General features: G+C 41.6%; 1 protein-coding gene across 3 annotated transcripts in view; it reads left to right on the top strand.

Moving 5' to 3' along the window:
* TMEM72 (transmembrane protein 72) overlaps positions 1-17,256 on the top strand; it is a 47,495-nt gene extending 30,239 nt beyond the window's left edge. Inside the window, exons 2-5 of one of the 3 annotated variants that reach the window (XM_027847408.1) lie at positions 6,287-6,353; positions 8,343-8,414; positions 12,554-12,693; positions 15,361-17,256. In XM_027847408.1, the coding sequence (XP_027703209.1) occupies positions 6,287-6,353; positions 8,343-8,414; positions 12,554-12,693; positions 15,361-15,827 (746 nt within the window). In that variant the 3' untranslated portion in view covers positions 15,828-17,256. Of the gene's footprint in view, positions 1-6,286; positions 6,354-8,342; positions 8,415-12,553; positions 12,694-15,360 lie in introns of those variants that run through there. The other 2 variants (XM_027847410.1, XM_027847409.1) reach the window with 2 other exon arrangements.
* Positions 17,257-20,762: the final 3,506 nt, after the last annotated feature.

Genomic DNA, 20,762 nt, shown 5'->3' with positions numbered 1-20,762 from the left:
GTTTTCAAATTAATCTGTGTTATTTGTGCCCAAACCGTTGGCTCCTACCCTATATTTTCTTTATTTGTTCAGATCTAGAAGGACTGTTCTAGTTAAAACTCTGACATCTGGTAGGACCCCTGACTACAGGACCCTGACTTGCATGACCCAGAGGGCATTGGCCTGAGGTTGGAGCAGAGATAGAGTGTTTCCCATATTTCCTTAAGTCCCTTCTTCCACTCTAGTCCCTGAATTCCACTTAAAAGAGTGACTAGGGGATTTCTGGAGGCAGTGTGATACCCAGGAGCACTAGTCCATTTTTCTCTTTCTATCTATACTTACAGGGAGAGAGAGAAAAGGGGATAAAGGAAGCTCTTCTTTGCCTAGAGAACAAGGGAGGAATTGAATCCATTCATTAATAAGCAAAAAGGGAAATCTATACTCCTCTGTTACTGAGGCTCAACTCCTACTCACCTTCTTTCTCTCGAAGTATGGGAATTCTCCAGTCACTTACCCTCAAAACTAAGGTGTAGTGTTGCTAGGCAGTGAGCTACCATTCAAAAGACTGAACTTCAGCAATCAAAGAAAGCTGTCTTTTGTCTTCTTGGTGGGTCTGTTTGCCAACTACAAAAAAGATCTTTAGGTTCATACAAAAAGGTAGTATAAAAAAATAAGGACACAATGAACCCTACCCTGGGCAGAGGGCAAAAAAAGACTGTTTGGGGGCCAGAGGGGAGAAAGGCGGGGAGGAGAGTATTTCCTGGAGCAAGGGACTGCCTTGACCTTTGAAGGAAAACCAGACATATAGACAGCTAAAAACAAACGCTAACAAAAGATAATACCACTTGATTCCCTTACCCAGGTCGGACTCCATGGTTAGCTCCTTTGAGGCTGTTTTCACCCTTACCTTACACTCCCATCTTTGAGTAAGTCAAGCCCACTGTCTAGATGTTATGTATTACTGAACTTGAGGCATAAGAACCTTGTTGAAAAAAAGACACAGACCTACTCCAAGTTCATGATGCCCAACAACTGTAACTGGGCCCAGTGCTGCTTGTGATTCCTCTACTTTTCCATTTGGTTCCCTAGTACACCTCTCACATTGGCTATTCCAAACATTCACGCCCCTTCATTAAGGATACTCCACCCCGGAATTCTCAAATTGAAAGAGAGTCTTGTAAATTCGAGATTTTTTTTTTTTTACTTTGTTAATAATATGTCTTGGCAAAGTGAATCCAATGAATCACAGATATTTCTCCTTGAAAACAAGGGGTAAATGGATAGCAGATTAAAAACTGGAATTCAATAATACATTGCTTTCAGGAAATATTATAAAAATGAGAGACATACACAAAGATAAAATAAAGGGCAGGAGTAGAACTTATTATGTAAAAAAAGCAGGAATAGTAATCATGATCTCAAAATCAAAGTTAAAATAGATTTAATCAAAAATGAAAAACTGAGATAGATAGATACATATGTGTCAGCAAAATTTTTCAATTTTGTTTCAGACCATTTAAAATACCTAGACAGTATAAAGTATTTTAGTATATACTTGCCAAAACAGACACAGGAACTATGTTAACATAAATATAAAACATTTTTTATACAAATAAAATCAGATCTAAATAATTGAATTAATATTTGTTGTTCATGAGTAGGTAAAGTCAATATAATTTTAAATGACAATTTTACCTAACTAATCTATTTATTCAATGTTATCCCAATTAAATTACTAAAAAAAATATTTTATTGAATTAGAAAAAATAATAACAAAGTTCATTCAGAATAGCAAAAGGTCAGGAACTTCAAAGAAACCAGGAAACAAGATGTAAAGGAAGTAGCTTCAGCAGTATCAGACCTTAAACTATATTATAAGGGAGAGGGGAGGGGAGGGGAAGTATAAAAAAAAATTTCAATTACTTTAAATTGAAATGTTCTTGTATAAATAAAACCTATGTTGCCAAGAATAAAAGGAATGTAGAAAATTGAGGGGAAGTTTTCATAGACAAATCTCTCAGATAGGATGTAACTGGGTTAGAATATTGCTGTGGTGTAGGAAATGATGAGCTGGTTGATTTAGAAAAATATGGAAAGACCTGGACTTATGAAGGAAGATGCTTCCCACCTTCAGAGAAAAAGATGACAGGTAGAAATAAGCATAGTACTATCTTACAGATATGTATATAAGCATATATATGTGTATATATGTCTATATGTATAGATATCTATGTATATGTGTTTATATCCATGCTTCATTGTAGCCTTCTCTGGGGAAGAGGAGGAAGGAGGGGGAAAAATAAAGTAAAAAGTGCACAGCAGAGAACAAAAGAAAACCAACAAAAGCAAAGAAAGCAGCTTTGAAAATAATGTGTAGTATTTATTATATAGGTTTTCTTGAAATGGAAAATGTATTGTTTTACGTTGAATCCTCTCTTATGGTCTGCTGTGTATATGGCAATGTTTTAGTTTTTTTTTTCCCTTTTCTCATTTTGTATTTGTTTAAAATAAAAATAATTTACAAAAAAGAAAGAAAGAAAACTTTGCAGATATGAGATTTAGACGCAGAAAAGGGAAGTGACTTGTTGAAGGTAACACAAGTTAGACACAAGAAGTTAGAGTAGGAATGATGGGGTGGAAAGAGCTGAAGAGTTGGAGGATGGGTTGAACTAGCTTGGCTAGATAAATCTGATTCGTCTAATCGCTGTTGATTTGTGCTCTACCTTATTCGTAAATGGGGATGAGGGTGGGGCTGGGTAGTGGAGTAAGGAGGTGTTGGAATACTGAGACCCAGAAAGACCCAGGGTTAGAATCTTGATTCCCCAGGATGCCAAGCTGGGGGCTGAGAAAGTTAAGAAAGAATCTTAAGGTTTTGATTTATAGATTTTGCATAAACTTCCCAAAAGGCAGAACTATTTTGAATCTGGAGTTTTCCTTCAGTCCTTCAGGCTTAAAAAAAAAAACAAAAAAAAACAAAAAAGAAAAACAAAAAAAAAACTCAAAGGACTGTTTAGCTGTGTTGGACAAGACTGGGCGGCAGGGACTCCTCCTTTCCCACGTGAAGGGAAAGGTCTCTGCAGGGGTGGAGTCAGGGCTAGTGACTAGTGAAAAGAAACTGTCCAGTGAGAGGAGAAGAGGTGTGGCTGACCTTGGGCAGGCATTTCCACCTTCCAAAGGTGGGGCCAGAGAAGGGAGGAAGAACTATTTCTTTCCTTTTGGGTTCACTCCCTATTTCAAACCTATTGCTAAACAAAAGGAAAAAATGCTTATCAAAAGGAAACATACATTTTAAGACTTCATTTGGTTGTTTAGTCTTGAAATCCTCCTCCCCAAAGGTCTCATTCAGCTACCAGGACACAGTGGCTTTTCAAGAGGGCCTACAAAAGATGCTTCCAGGGGAAGTTTCCAGAATTTGAAAAATCCCTTCATTTTACAATCCAAGAAACTAAAGCTCAGGGCAGTAATTGCTCCCCTAATTTAATTATGCTGCTTCTAAATAACTGTCTCCTCTACTCTTTCAATCTGTTCCCTGTGGGTTCCCCTAGTAGGTAGCTAGAATGCACTAATATAATAGCTGGTATATTGTAATACCAAATTCTCAAACATAAGCCAGACAAAAAGTTCCCCTTCTCTGAGGGTGGCTGACCCAACAGCATAGAGTCTAGAATTCTTTGTGCCAAGCAGCCATGCATGGGCTCCATACTTAATGTCATATTCTATGATTACTGATACCCTACAAAACTATCTATTACTTAAATGGGTTATAGGATGCATAATGTCACCATTTGCCACCATATTTTACAACCAAAGTGATTTTCCTAAAATATGGATGATACCATGTCACTGCCACCACCCTACACTCGTTAAATTCCAATGGCTCCCTATTACTTCCAAAATCAAATATAAAATGATCTGTTTGGCATTTAAAGTCCCTCACAGCCTGGGCCCTTCCTCCCTTCTCAGTCTTCTTATATTACACTGACTTTCTGGATGTTTCTTGCACATGGCACTCCATCTTTCAACTCTGTGCCTTTTAAGTGATACCTGGAATGTCCCTCCCTCCTCCCCTCTATGTCCTGGCTTCTTTCAAGACTGCTCAAATGCTACCTTCTGCAGGGAGGCTTTTTCCTCCTCCCTCTACTACTTTGAGATGGCCTGCCTTTTCCTCTGCATACATCCTGTGTAGTTGTTTCCATGTTAGACTATATTAGACTGTGAATTCCCAGAGGACATGAGCCATGTTTTCATCTTTCTTTGTATCCCCAACACTAGTGAGCAGTATCTGGCACATAATAATGGCTTTATAAAATGTTTGCTGACTGGCCACCAGCTTTCCTACAAACACAACAGAAAAGTGACTCATAGAACCAGCAGATCTCTTCAGCCAGCCTTCATAACCTGGCAGACAAATAATTCAGACCAGCCACCTTGTCCAAAGGCCCACATCTGCCAGGGAATTGCATGCCTCTTTAGACCTTAAGGCTAAAACCAGGTGTCATGTGAGAAGAAATGCATTTCCCAGCAAGTTCAGACACCTAATCCACTAACATCTTAGAGAGAATGTGTTGTAAGATTTAAGATTTCAGGTTGCAAAAAACCTTAGAAATGATGGAGTCCAGTTCCGTCATTTTATAGATAAGGAAACTGAGTCTCAGAGAGTCTCAGAGAGAAGTGACTTACCCAAGGTCACACAATGAGTAAGTATCAGGGCCAGAATTTAAAGTGAGGTTCTCTGACTCTGAATCAGGACCCCTGTTCGGTAAGACCACAACCACATCCTTTTCAAGTTATACCTGAGGCCTGAAGGAACAGGGCAGAGAATAGGAACCTTGGAGAAGCTTCAGGGTTACCAGGAGGGAAAATGAAAGGGGAAGTGAGAAGGGACCTAAGACAAATCCACAAATTAGGGCTCTGATAACAGCATGGAGGCCTCCTGGGGGGAGGGGAAGACCAGGGAGCTTGCTGGAAGGTAGCTGTGCCCTAGGGACCCAGGGTGGGGCTGAGATGGGAAAACAGACTTCAGGATGAGTTGCCAAGTTTCTGCAGGTGTGTAGATTTCACAAAGGATATGTAAATAGATCCCATTAAAATATGCTTTGATTTTTATTCAAGTTTTTCATTAATTTTAGTAGCATCTTGGCTTGTCTTTCATAACCTGTCTTACCCACCATCACATCCGTGTCAGATCAGTGTAAAATTGGGGCTACATTCTTATCAAAAAATTTTCTGACTTTGCCTTTGCAAGCATCAGCGTTGAGAAAGAAAGACAGTTACCTTCTTCATTTGTACATTGGAAGGAATGAGTTGATTTCCAAATCCCTAAAATTCTTGATGGAATTGCATGGAGAAGAGGATTAAGTTGCCTTCTTCCTAAGGAACGTAGAAAAGAGTCGTTATCTTGCTAAGAACAATTAAACACACCTGGAGACCACAGGGAGCTAGAGAGACCTTCCACAGACCTGCATCCCATGACACTCCCCCTTTACACACACACACACACACACACACACACACACACACTTCAGTTTGAACCTCTTCTTGAAAATTACTATAATATAATCACAGGCATCTACATCAGGAAACTGTTAGGGGGTGAGAACAGCTTATTATGTGGTCTGATCTCAAAAGATGAAATGAAAAGCTTATCTGTGAGTTCAACATGTAACTGTCTTTACGACCTAAGCAAACACAGAGAGCTGCCTTAGAGCACTCTCAATTTTCATATTCTCAGAGCTTCAGTAGCTAAACTCCCCTTTACTTTGTCTTGAGAATGGGCCCTTTTTCAATTGATTTCTATTAGGCTCTAGGCAAGTCATTCAAATCCTTGGGTTTCCTCTGAGGAAGTTCAATCTATGAAGGAGAGCATTTAAAAAACACTTACCATGTGTTGGGTACTGTGCTAAGACTGGGGATAGATATAAAAGCAAACAAGGCATTCCCTACCCTCCTGAAGATTACAATCTAATGGGAGAAGACAAGACACAAAGGAAAGGGAGGAAGGCTGTCCACTGAAGCCATAGTAAGGAGACAGAAAGAGTGGCAGGGCAGCCTGGTTCCCATATGGATGAAGCAAAAGTCTTACCTGTTAGGGTCAAGGTAGCAGGACAACGGAACTGGCAATAGAGGCTCTCAAAAGCTAGATTCAGCTCTGGGGTTTGGATGCACGTGGGTAAAGGGCCAGAACAGTTCTACAATAAACAAACATTCAGCTCGTCACCTGAAGTCAATGAGATGTTGTGTTTAAGTCTGCCATCGGGCATCAAGCCATTCTCCTGCCCCTTCTCCACCATGCCTCTTGTGTTTCCAGTGCTAATCGGCGTGGGAGTTGAAACTTTCCTCCAAGGACAATTCAAAAGCCTGGCTTTCTATCTTCTGTAAGTAACACTTCTTTTTTGTCAATAATAAATCGTTGTTCTCTGTGTAGAACTTCATATATACAGATGGCCTATCGATGGGACCAGAAAGTCAAATGAGATAATATTTGTAAAGTGTTTAGCACAGTGCCTGGTACACAGTAGGCACTTAATAAATGTTTATTCCATTTATCTCCTCCCCCCACCCCAGTCAGGTCCCTAGCCGCCTTATAAAGGAATATGACCTTATCAAAGGATTTCAAGGCTCTTCTACTCTAGCCAACTCTTTTGAACAGGGCTGTATTCAAACCATTCCAGGAATGTGGCCTTGGGTTTCTGACTGCTCTACTCCGAGCCTCAGTGTCCTCATATGTAAATCTGGGGTAATAATTGTTGCACTGTCCAGCTCACAAGGTACCACAGAGAAAGCATTTGTAAACAGAAAAGTGCCCCAGAAATGTGGGTAGTTGTGGCTGTTGTTGATGATGATGATGATGATGATAATGATTTATTAGTTTTCAGCCCAGAGATGTCCAGAGTTGCTCTCCTCTCTACTAGGCCCCCAGATCCTTCTATGAAGCTTCATTGTGGAGTTATTCTGCTACTGGGTTCTTGAATACTGTGCTAAAGAACCACAAGCTTGGATGGCTTCTACCAGGATGGAAAAGCTTCCAGCATGGCCCCAGGGGTCAGGAGAGGGAGGCTCCATTGGAAAGAGCACTGATGCTTTTGGAGTCAAAGTACTCCTGTATCTGCCCTTTAATCCACGTATGGCCTCAAATTCCTCAATTGTAATATTTAAAAAAAAAAAAAAGAGGGTTAGACTAGATGATTTTGAAGGTCATTCTTCCAGATCTGACTGTATTGTCCTACGAACAGACTGTGTCTGCTTTCAGCCAAGCTGAGGATAAGCGAGGGAATAAGTATTTATTCAACACTTTCTGTGTGCCAGGCACTGGGCTAAGCCTATTACGAATATCCTCACAACTTTGTGAGGTAGGTTATGGTCCCTGTTTTTCAGTTGAGGAAATGGAAGCAGACAGAGGTAAGGTAACTTGTCCAGGGGTCACGAAGCTGATGTGTCTGGGGTCAGATTCGAATTCAGATCTTCCTGACTCCAGGCCCACAGAGGTCTTTCTGACTCTAGGCCCGGCACTCTATCCACTGTGCTACCTAGCTTCCTAACGTAGAGAGACTTTTCACTAGTAGGATGGACACTGGTGATGAATTCATTGAACACCCATGAAACCAAGAGAAAAAGACAAAAAAAATGAGAACTCCTTTATATATAAATATTCATGTATGTATATATGTAAGTATATATGTACACATACACATAGATACACACACATATGCACACACATTCATGCATGGAATAGCAATAGTAGGTAGAATTCAGGTTTTATCCAAGCCATATTTGGGGAGAAAAGACAGTCTACATTTACTAATAATTTGTTGTTCAGTTGTTCAGTTGTGTCCAACTTTTCATGACTCTGTGGACCATAGTATGCCAATGCTCTTGCAGGGTTTTCTTGGCAAAGACATTGGAGCGGTTTGCCATTTCTTTCTCAAGTGGTTTAAGGCAAACAGAAGTTAAGTGATTTGCCCAAGGTCACACAGACAGTAGGTATCTGAGGCTGGATTTGAATTCAGGTCTTCCTGACTCTAGGCCCAGTGCTCTATCCACTGAGCCATCTAGCTGCCTCCTGATTAATACTTCATTATGATAAATTAGGTAAGTAAGGGGAAGGGCCATGTCTAACTTATCTCTACTTTACTTACAGAGCTTACTTAGCACAGTGGCTCTCAAATGAAGGCTACCCTAAAAGTTCCTGTTGTACAATTAAATGAATGAAACCCACACCCTGGAGGGGAAAAGACTATGGGTATAGACAATAGATTGATTGGGACACCGGAAATCAGTGATTAAAAGAACAACCCCCAAAAGTGAGGGAGGGGAGAGGAAGGGACCATTGAGGATGCTGCCTCTAATCAATGTCCATCCTCTAGGTTTTCGGGGACTGCAGTCTCTATCTGTGAAGGTTCCTACTTTGTGGCTAAGCTGCTTTCCCTCTGCTTCAGGTGAGTACTTTCCTTGTTCCCCTGGTGGCTGGGTATAAACAAGGAGACAAAGGGGAGGAGGGAAACAAAACCATCTCCAACACACTTCCCGTACCAAGTGAACCTAGAACATCTTCCATTCCTGGAGACACAGTGTGGTGTACAGCAGCCAACACTAGAGCTTCAAATGACCCTGAAGTAGAGATCAGAAGATGGACCTCCCTCCCTCCTTGGCAGAAGATGCAAGGTCTCACATTCATGCATCTACTGTCAGAATCAGAAGTATGCTTCAGTTTGACTGATCTGTTATTTTTCTTTTCTTTTTTACTTTTTGTCATAAGAAATTGTACATTGGGTAGGACAGTTAGGAGGGATATATTTGGAAATCAAGGTTCTAGAAGAGTATAAGCTACCCATTTAAAAAATTTAAGATCTTTTTTTTTTAAATAATACTAGCCCCGAGGGTCATAAGACCTGGTTTTAAGTCTCAGCTTACATACTTAGACACGTATCCCTATGTTATTTTTCAAGTCATTTAAATTTCTCTGAACCTCAGTTTGCTGTTTTGGAAATTGTAGCTAACAATGCTTGCACAACCTATCTCACCAGGTTATTGGGACAATCAGATAACATCATATGTATGAAAGTTTGTTGTAATTTGATAAGCAAGTTGATGAGTGGTTATTATTATTAATCAGCAAGCATTTGTTAACCAACCATTCTAGGCCAGGCCCTGTGCTAGGTGCTTTGGAGACAAAGACAAAAATGAAATAGGTCCTGACCTCAAGGAGCTTATCTTCCATTACAGGAGAAACCACAAACTCATGTAAACGTAAACAGAATAAATACAAGTTAATTTCTGGGAAGGAAAGGATTGTCCTTAATAGTTGGGAAGATCAGAGCAAGGCTCATGTAGAAAGTAGCCCTTGATCTGGGCCCTAAAGGAAACAGGGGGGATTTAATGAAGTAGAGAGCAGAGAGAAGAAGGCAGAAAACCTCTGTTCAGTGCTCATTCATAGATCAATATTGGATCTATTTTACGGGTAAGAAAACTGAGACCCATGGAAAGCTTAAGAGTCTCACAGGTAGTATTACAGACAGAACTCAAACCCAGTACTCTTTCTTCTACCCAGGTGGCAGCTACTATGCACCTTATCAAGACATCACATCTCAAGCTGAAAAATATCTCAGTCCTGAGAACAATGGAGGAAAAATGGGGCACAGACCTCTCCTCATGTCTCAGGGCCCAATGCATTGTAGGGTGATCCCTTCAGTCACTCAGACAGTTATACCAGTCAAACAGGCCACTGGTAGTGCTTAGCTCTCTGAAATCCATGGTGATAACTGGTTTATCTAATACCATTCACAGTCTCCCTAGGAAGAGTCTCAGATTTCTTTTCCCCAAAGGAATCAGTGCTATCAGGCTAGGCTCTGCTAGAGATACCAATTACTCTGTTTTCTCTAGAGGATGACAGTCAGGCTGAAAGGCATACATCTGGCAAGTCAGAGACATGAGATAGCTTGGGAAAACTTGGATAGAGTGCCTGTGGTTCTTAGGATCCCAGATTCATGGACAGTGATAGCTAGCTGGAAGGGCCATATCAGGATACTTAATCCAACCCCTTTATGAGTGAAAGCACTTAAAACATACTACCCACCTCTTGACAGAAAAGTGATGATTACAGGGTGCAGACTGAGAAATATATTTTTGGGAACTGGCCAGTATGGGAATTTGTTTCGTTTAACTGGGCAAATTGTTTGTTTTTGGGTTTTTTCTCCCAATGAGAAGAGAGGAAAAAAATAAAGTTTTGTTCATTGAAAAAATAATAATAAATTAAATTTTTAAAATGAAGGAGCAGAGGCCTAGAGATATGAAGCAATTTATTCAAGGACACACAGAAAAGAAAACCAGGACAATCGTCCAGTTCTCATGACTGCACAGTCCAGAGTTTCTTTCATTATTCCAAGCTGCTTCCTGTCGGGTTGGGTTACCTCCGATGTTGCCTTGGTTCTAGTCACCTCTCTCTGTTGGCAGCCAAGTACATAATAGGTGGAAAGGTTTTAATTACCCCCAGCCCTAGCATCACACCTTGCACACAAAGCAGGTGCTTAATAAATGCTTGTTGGACTGTAGTGGGCTGATCGAAATTAAACGGGTATTAAATGAGAGATCTGGGATTGCAGCCTAAGTCTCTAAAGTTGTTCTTCTGAGGTAGTGTGGTGTGTTTGACAGCCCAGCCCCACTACCCCTTAGTTTTTCCAATCTTGAGCACATCAGCCGGCCTCCTCTGAAGCCTTTAGCTAAAGAGGGGAAAATAGCTTCTTGTCAATGAATGGATGGGAAACGACGGACATTAACCTGAGTCCTCATCCAGCTCCTCCCCAACAAACCGTACATGCAGTGATGCCGAGAGCGGCTGATCAGGAAAGGTCACACCAATATCTAGAAAGAACCAAAATCACGTTAGACCATGACAGGCCTCATCTGGACACTGTGATAGTGAGACAGTGAGTTAGATATCCCTGAAAGTTTTCAAAATGATAATAGCTCTCATTTTTTATAGTGTGTTATTGCTTATAAAACATTTTCCTCACAAGTCTTCAGAGGTTGTTTTTGAAAATGTAATTCTCATTTTACAGATGAATAGACGGAGGGTCAGGGAGTGTTAGTAAGGAAGGAAAGGGAGCAAGCATGTATTAGGTGTCTGGTATGTCCCAGGCACCATGCTAAAGTGATTTACAAATATTATCTTATTTGATTCTCACAGTGACTCTTGGAGGTAGGTGCTATTATTATCCTGCTTTTATAGTTGAAGAAACTGAGGAACACAGAGGTTAAGTGATCTGCCAAGGGTCACACAGTTAGTGATTTAGGATCACAGACTGTTCAAGATTTGTAGGCACTTTAGAATGGCTACAAATGGGCAGAATGCTGTGTGACGTGGCATCGGACTTAGATTCAGGGAACCTGGTTTTAATCCTACCTCTGACAATGACTTCACCTCCATAGGCCTCAGTTTCCTCATTTGTAAATCGAAGGGATTGAGCTAGATGGCCTCCCAAGCCCCTTCCAACTCCAATCCATGGTGCCATACTCTGAATGATAGGGTTCATCTGGGTAGCGAAATAAGAGGGAAGGGGAGGAAAGGACAGGAGGGTCCTTAAGGAAATAAACCAAAGATTCCATAGTACAGAAAAACTCTAGGATTTTTTAATATGCCCCATTTTCCCTTGTTTGGCCTCAATTCCCATAGCCCTTATTCACCACATTTACCTATGTAACAGATGTAGTGCTGTCTTCATCACTTTACGGGTGGGAAACTGAGTCACAGAGAGAGAACCAGAATTCATCAGGGAAATTAGCCTGATTTCCTTTTATGGAGCAATTAAACCACACTGCCTCTATTCAATATTGATCAATATCTGGTACAAATTCAATCATCTTCCCTAGAGGGTTGGTCATTGTTTTTGATGGTTTCTTAGGTCTCCAAATGTATATCTAAGGGGTGGAAGGGGCAAAGGAAAGGAGTGGTTAGCCAGCCAGAAATGTGGATTTCTAAAAATGACAAGACATTTTCAATTTCCCTGGACCTTCACATTGTAGTCTATTTTTCCCTAGCCACTAGAGGTCACCCAACTCTGGCCTTAAATAAGATGCAAAATGTTAGATTCAAAGGGTAATAGAAAATCTAATGTTTCCAGCAACCATACAAACACCAAATGTCAGCAAGAAAACCAGCAGGGCACCAGTGTGGTGTCTACCTCTCTGCCTTAGATTAATCTCTCTATCTCTGTCTCCCTTTCTCTTTCCCCCTCTCCTCCTTGCCCCTTCCCTTCCTTTCCCTTTCCATTCCTTCCTTCTCCCCTCTGATCCCCTCTCCTCCCATTTCCTCTCCTCTTCTGTTCTCTTTTTTATCTTCTCTGTCTCTCCTCGTCTTCTCTCCTCCCCTTTCTGCCTTTCTGTCTCTCCTCTCCTCTCCTGTCCTCTTTCTGTTTTTCTCATCTCTGTCCCTCCCACTTTCTATTACCCTTAAATGGACCTCTCTCCCCTTCTCCTTTAACCTCCACTCTCCTCCCTCAATATTTTCTCTCCTGCTTCCTCATTTGCTTTTTTGCTCCATTAATCATGGCCACTCCCATCCCCACCTATCTTTTCTCAGGTGTCAACCAGAATCTCTGGCCTATGTCTTGTGGGAAAAGGCCTGCAGGTTGGGCTGCTTCCAGAAATTCCTGGGCTATGTGCTGCTTTCTGTCGCCTGCTTTCTGCACCCAGTGCTGGTCTGGCATGTGACCATCCCAGGTATGACCACGGACAGGGATTGATAGGGATACCACCTACAGAGCACCCAATAAAGTGCTCTTAAAGTACAAATGACTGAACATCCCAGACTCTCCAGTCACAGCCCAGAGACCTTAGGTGACTGTTTGGCTGAGGTCCCTGGGGATGGAGAGAGAGCCAGTATGGCTCGTCCTGACTAAATGGAGGATTCTGAGCAAGGGCTCATCTTCCTTAATGGAGAAGGCCAGAGTCCTCTGGGAGCCTAAAATAAAAATAGTATCTTAGTGGGTAAAAGTTTTGACTCAATATTGATCCTAACCTTCCACAGGATTTACTGTTCTGGTAATTACCAAAATTAAGCTAATCACTAGAATATATATATATATATATTTTAGGAAGTCAGGAAAGAAAAATCAGATTTGAAAAAAGTCACAACCACCACCCTCACCACAATAATAACAACAATTTCCATTTTCTTTTTTTTTTTGTTTTGTTTTTTAGTGAGGCAATCGGGGTTAAGTGACTTGCCCAAGGTCACACAGCTAGTACATGTCAAGTGTTTGGTCTGAGGCCAGATTTGAACGTAGGTCCTCCTGACTTCAGGGCGGGTGCTCTATCCACTGTGCCACCTAGCTGCCCCAACAATTTCCATTTTCAGAGCCCTTTAAAATTTACAAAGTACTTAGTCACCAGTTCTTCTAGGCACTAATAACCCTTGAGATTTCTCTTCATGTAGTCAGCTTGGAGAGTTCTCCATGCCAGGACCTCCAATTAGACTTTTTAAAAGTGGACAGAGATTTCTTAGGGCAGTAGAGTGTAGATTTAGAAGTGGGATAACTTCATCAATTTATGGATGAGGAAACTGAGGCCCAGGGAGGTTAAATTATTTCCCTGAGGCCATATGGATAGTAAGTTTTATAGACAGGATTTGAACCCAGGTCCTAAGTTCCAAATGCAGTGTTCTTTCTACTGTACCAATCAATCAATAAATATTTACAAAGCACCTACTATGTGTCAGGCACTATGCTAAGCTCTGGGGTTACAAAAAGAGGCATAAGTCAGTCCCTGACCCCAAGGAGCTTACAAACTAATTACCATGTGCTTCCTTTATATCTGAGTATAAAAATCAGCTACTAATAAGGCTATTATATGTGTGTGTGTGTGTGTGTGTGTGTGTATATATATATATATATGTGTGTATATATATATATATATATATGCAGGATGACCCCAAGCCAAATGTGTCTTTGGGGCCCTCTTTACTCATTCTCTCACCTCTAAGCCAGGAGGGGAACCACCTAGCCTGTAGGCATGCTATCACTCAGAGACATAATTCTAACATGTGGAGAAGCAGTAAAATTAGCTTGTTAATATAAATTCAGTTTGAGAGGTCTGCGAGAAAGACCTCAGACTCAAGAACACAAGGCCGCATGGAGGCCAGTAGACTTCAGGACACTGGGAAATTGATGTTGAGAAGTGGCTAAGTAGGGATAAGGAGGGACCATTCTAGAATATATCCATTGGATGAAAAAGCTCATAATCATATAGTTTCCTATTTTACTAATTATTCACATTGACTAGGTGCCAAGCTTGATTGCTTTTACCTGCTAGAATATAAATAATGGCAACTCCCTATGAAGGTCAGCACCCTGAGACCAAGCCCCAGCTGCTAGACCCTAGTTACAGCTCTATCATTACTAACTTCCTTGGTGTAAAGGAGTTAGTGAATGAGTTTGAATCCCAGTTCAGCTGCTTATCAGCTGTGTGACATTCAGGGAGTCATTTGACCTCTCCAGAACTCAGTTTCCTCATCAGCAAAATGAGGAAGCTGAAATAAACAGTCTCTATGGTCCCTTATATCACTAATATTCTATTAGCCTAGGAGTTCTAGTGAATAGAGCTATCCTGATACAGGTCAGCACCTTCTCAGCAATTTATAGTCATCAATATTAGCCTAGACAGGTTCAATGATTTTCCCAGGATCACACAGCTAGCATGTGTTGGAGGTGGGACCTGAACCCAGGTCTTCCAGATTCTGCCCAAAGGGGCATTAGTACCTCCGAAGGATGTTAATGAAAGCACCTTGTAAACCTTAAAGTTCTCTAGAAATGGATGCTGTTATTACAGTAAAAGTCAGCTCTCTATCCACTAAGCCACATTGCCTCTATGGTGAGAAAACAACTTTGTAAACCAAGAGTTTTTAACCTTTTTTGTATCATGGACCCCTTTGTCACTCTGGTGAAATCTATGAGTCTCCTCCTTAGAACAATGTTCTTAAATTCATCAAATAAAATACAAAAGGTTACAAAGGAAACCAATTATACTCAAACACAGTTATCAAAATACATGTTTTGAAGTTCATGGACCTCCAGGTTAAGAACTCTAGCCTACTGGGAGCTTCCATGACGAAGGAATGTGATGAGGAGACGATGCTTTGTACCATAATCTATTAAGTTCCTTATGCACATCAGGTATTATTATTTTCAGCTCAGCATGAGGAGGGGTAAGTCCCTCCTTTGCTGAGATCTGAATTACTAGGTAGCCATACTAATGGAAAAAAAATTTCAAATGAGGGCCCTTGGGGATGGCCACTAGGTGGGGGATGGCCCCCGAGGGTTTATGCTTGGAGAGACTTTGACTTTCCACTGTGCCATTTCCAGAGTGGCTGAAGCTCACTGTGTTTTCCAGGGTCTATGCTGATCATCACTGGCCTGGCATATTTCCTCCTGAGTAAACGTAAGAAAAACAAAGCTAGCTGCACCCCAGAACAGTACACAGACCCCTCTGCTAGCGCTGTAAGCACCACAGGATACGGGGATACCGAGCAAACGTACACCTTCCACAGCTCCTTCAGGGAAGGGCCGACCTCCCTCTTTGGCCACATGAAAAGCATTTTGAAGGGGAACAAGAAGTCTCCCGCAGCCAGGCCCCCAGACACACTGATGGAGCTGGTGTTGGATCCAGCTGATTTACTACCTGGAAAGAAGCAGGTGCACTTCGAAGAGAAGCTGGTCAGAATCATCCCCTCTATCACCGAGAGCCTGGACGACAGGGACAGCGAACCGGAGGAGACCACCTCTGATACTGTGCCCATCATTCCCCCTCCAGAGGCCCCTCTCCTTATGTCTTCCCTCACATCCACGGGCTTGTTTTGAAGAGCATATAGAGTTCTCCTTTCATTATTCATCACAGAGGGCCTGAAAGGGTACCCATCCCCTAGGGGGTCCCAAAGAAGGTTCCATCTCATGTTACCACCCTTCTAAGAGCCTTTGAGTTCCAAAAACTCTCCAAGGAATTCATGAGACCTAACAAGGATTTGAGTTTCAGAGAGTCCCCAAGGAACTCATGGAATCTCCAAGGAAGACCCTGTAAGATGACACAGCAACTCTTGATGTATGTTAGTAAGGCTCATTTCCTCTCATATTATGGGTGGGCTGAGACCTAGGAACATAAAGTAACTTGCTAAATGGGTAGTCCACATTTCCAAGTCAAGAACAATGCTCTTTCTATCTCCAAGAACTTTACATTATAGGCTTTTGGTTTTGCTTTTATTTTTTCAAGAGAAGCCCTTCACACTCACTTCCCACAGAAGGGGATTGCGCAGAATGACAGAATTCTCTCTGCAAAGGGACTGCTGGATTGGGCCCAGAGACTGAATTGCCTTGCTGTATCCTACCTTTTTTTTTTCCCATGCATTGTACACAGCCCTGTCTGTTACCTCATGGCTATTGATAAAGACTATATCCAGTCCCTTAGTCCAGAAATAGTCCAGCATCTAGAGTAGCCCTGTATTGGTCATCTAAGATTATATGTCTCAGCTGTAGTTACCCTGGGAATCCATGTGCCTTTTGAACAAGCTCAAAAGACATACAATCTTGTTGAATTTTGAGTCCATCAACAGAATTTATTAAGTGCGTCCTGTATGTTCTGGTGTCATGAAAAGTTATAAAGGAAGCACAGTAAAAGTTCACTTTTGAAAGTTGGCCACCACATGTTGAATTGTGGTGGCTTTGGTGGCCCACGAAGAGGACAAATGTCACTAATTAGTTTTAAGTGGGAGGGAAAAAAAAGTCTGAATAAGGGAATGAGAATTTCATAACAATTCTCAGGTAATTCCCACAGCACCCATTCTGAGAATATTTTTCCAGTTTCCAAAGAGATGTGGGAACCTTGGAAACTAAGAGAAACTGAAAGCATTGAGAATTCATCTGCTGTGATGTCATGACACAGAACATCAATTCTAAGTGTATTACACGAGCAAAGTTCAACACAGAGAGAGACGCTACAAAAGCTCCTGGGACTCTCGGGGCTTTGGGGTTGGGCTTGGTGGCCTCTGGGGTCACTTCTGACTCTGGCCTTCTGTGATTCTGTAATAAGGTCTCTTCATCACGTCCTGGATAAGAGGACAATCCTGACATTAGCAAATATTCATAAGGAAAGGAAAGATGATGTCTTTTAGGAGCTCACAACAGCCCAAGAAATTAATCCCATTGATTAACAGCATATCAGGTAGGGGCAGCTGGGTGGCCCAAAGGATAGAGCCTTGGAGGCAGGAACCCACTACTCCCCAGTTCAAATCTGGCCTCAGGCACTTACTAGCTGTGGGACCCCGGGCAAGTAAAAAAAAAAAAAAAGACACACACACAAGACATTGTCGAGTAAAGGTCTCTAAGAAGGTTTGTTTTAATAATAATTTGTAATTAACATTTCAATTGTATATAAATATATATTCTAAGGTTCTAAAAAGCAGTTTATCTGCTTTTGATAAACAAAAACATCTCTCCCACAATTCTGTTTGCACTATTAATTTGCACTTTCTTCAGAGGCTTAGTAAACGGAAGCCAAGGTCAGCCTAGTCTCTTTAGGTGAGAAAGGAAAAGTAAAGAGAGGGAGGAAGAGAACAGAAGGTGAAAAGAGAAAAGAAGGTGAGCAATGTGGGACAGGATGGGATGGAGCAGCGGAGCTGGGGAGAGAGCTCAGGAAAAGGAAGATGGGGCATGAGTGTTTGAGGGACAAAGCGTACCAGGCTATCTGCTCCAGTCTACATTCCTCTGCGGCCTAGAAGGGTCGTGAGCCCTTGCTAGTATCCTGGATCAAGGCCATCCCTCAGGACTAGAAAGTGCATTGTCTAGGCCAGGGGTGGGAGCCCAGGCATCTAATGCCACTTTTGTTTCTAATTAGCACTGTGGTCTTTGCAAAGTCACCTCCCCTCCCAATCTCAGTTTCTTCATCCAAAAGGAAGGTCATAGGTTAAATGACTTTGCAGGTCCCTTGCGGCTCTAAATTTATGATTCTCATAAATTTCACAGTAATCAAATCTAAATGAATCTAGTTGCATTTAATCTTAGAGGAAAACAGTGCAAATGCACATGAGAACTCCATTTTCCCTGATAATGAGGATCTGTATAGTTAGAGGGAAAAAACAAACTAAAATACTGGTAGCAAAATTGTAGTACAGGAGTGTGTTGAATTTTGAAGTGGGTTACCCATCACAGATGGTCCCCGTTGGGAAAGATCTCCAAAGAAGGCCCTTCCAAGGGAGCAAACCATCACCATGTCATTCCCAAGATGTGATAGAAGGAAGCATGCATATTTCAAGCACTTAAAAGAGCCTGGATGGAATAGTAGGTGGAGGGTTGGCCTCATTGCTGGGAAGAGACAAATTCAAGTCATTTTTCCTCTGACAGGCAAGCTGCTTGTGTGACCCTAGTCAAGTCACTTCACTTCTCAGTAACTTAGGTAACTCGATAAGGCTATAAGTTGCATAGAAGGTGCTGACCTCTCTTAGTAGAGAGAGTTTCCTTAATCAGGTATCCCCTATAATGAAGATACCACAGGTCTATTATTATTCCTAGCCCTCAAAAGCCAGATGTTACAAGTATCCAGCAGTTGAACTCAACTTCATGTCAGTACCTCTGTATTGTTTTCTCTGAATTTAGCCAGGACTGGTTGTTGTTGTTTGTCCTTTGTTCTCGAAGAGGACCAATTACCTTGCGAAACTGGACTCTGGAGGGGAAAGGCTTAATGTGGGGGGAGGGGGAGTTATTCTCAGTCTGTCATGCTAAGTTTTAATAAACACTTGAAAAACAATGGTTGTGGATACATCTTTGAGCTGGCATCTGTAATGGAAAAAAAATTTCAGTAACAAAACATCTGGGAGATTGGCAAGTTCCAAGACTGGCAAGTTCCAAGTCAGCTTCCTGAACCATGTCAATCGAGTGGTCATCAAGGATTTCTCGAGCATCTACTTGGTGCAAAGCCTTAAAACACCTGCTTGAACACCTGTGATCTTGTCCATTTTAGCTGAGCTGAACTCCCAAACATGAATCTTAGCTGCCAAATCAAAGAGGAAGTGATGATTTCATGCAACTGTTTTTCAGAGTTAAGCCTATGAGTAATTGTATGGGACAGAAGCTTGTTGAACCTGGAGACAAGAGGGATAAGGTCAGAACAGTCATCACAGAAAAGGGAAGTATTTGTTGACAAGCTACAGGCACTTTGGCATGTTGTCATGCTCACTGGTAGCCACAAAAGGTAAGTAGAGGCAGGCATAACTAGGGCAGGGTAATTGGGGTTTAGGAGTGCTGGAATTTAGAGGATGCTTGAAGAACTTCAACAAGATGGAAACAACTGAGTTTTGCATTGGTTGGCAAAAATAATTAGTTAAAAACAGGAATCTACAAAAGGATCCCAATTTCTTCTCTACGGGGCTAGAGCCTAGCTGGCTCACTAGATAAAGTGTCGACCTTGGAGAGGAGGAGACCAGAGTTCATAATCCTGCCTCAGGGACTTACTAGTTATGTGACCCCAGGCATGTCACCACCTCTTTCAGACTCAGTTTCCTCACCTGTAAAATAAGGATAATTATCGCCCTTACTTCATAGGGTTGTAGTGAGGATCAAATGTGGTAATACATGGAAGGCACTATGCAAACCTTAACATGCTATATAAATGCTAGTTATTATTATTATTATTATTATATCTCCTTTCTGGCCACCCCCAAATGTTGATTTGCTGATGTAAATTCTTACTCCTGCCCTGGGGGTAAAAAAAAATCAAATTACGACCCTGCGGGTAGGCATCATTAAACCCACTTGTTAGGTGAAGGATCCAAGATTTAGTTAATTCCTGTGACTCGCTTCCTAGCCCAGAATTATAAAGAGCATTTCCAGAATTCCAAGTCCAATGCGCTCCCTCTATGAGTTTAGGAAGAGAGGCCCTACTTCGTAAAAATGTAAGGGGCTATATTTATATATATGTATATATAAATGGCCACTATTTACGTCATGCTTTCAATCTGTAAGCCAGATGATGCAAAGTCTGATTCTCCTCTGGCCAAGCTTTAAAGCATTTGCCCACTCTGTTCAAGGGTTGCAGTCACCACAAACCCTCCACCTAACTTTCCACTTGAAAGAGTATCACCACCTTGATGGGGAGGAATGTCAAAGGTCATCTAGTCCTACCTTGTCATTTTACAGGCAAACTAAGTGAAGCTAAAGCTAAGTCAGTGACTGACCCAAGGAGATACAGGCAGCAAGCATCAATGGTGGGATTCAAATCCAGGTTCTCTCACTTGAGAGCCAATTCCCACATTAAGACAATCAAAAACACTTTCTGAGAGGTAGGTAGACACAGATTATTTTACAGGAGAGGAAACTGAGGATCAGAGAGGTTAGGCAAAGATTTAAACTGAAATCTGACTCCAAGTCACCTTTCCGCAAAGTCACAATCCTCTAAACCACGTAGAGTGTATTTCATTCTTTCATCAGCATTATTTCCCAATGCTAGAATTTCTCAAATAAGTTCTCTCTGTGTGTAATTAAATGTGAAAAAAAAAACAACCTGTAGATGTACCACACACACTCACACCCAGAGAGACACACACAACCACACCCAGCCAGCTAAAGACCTCTGAGCTTCTGGGAATATAATCTTAATTGCAATTTCCTTCCTCCAAACTAATACAACTCTCTGGCCATCCTTGCTTCACCCTGATCCTCCAGCTGTTGGAAAAGTCTTTAAATCAACAGGGAACCAGAAGGCCTAGATGATTATCCTCTTCATGCCAAGGCATTTGGAGGGAGAAGGGC

Source organism: Vombatus ursinus, unplaced genomic scaffold (assembly GCF_900497805.2).
Source record: "Vombatus ursinus unplaced genomic scaffold, bare-nosed wombat genome assembly UNPS02015404.1, whole genome shotgun sequence".
Lineage (NCBI taxonomy): Eukaryota > Metazoa > Chordata > Mammalia > Diprotodontia > Vombatidae > Vombatus > Vombatus ursinus.
This window is presented reverse-complemented; position numbering and strand designations above follow the sequence as displayed.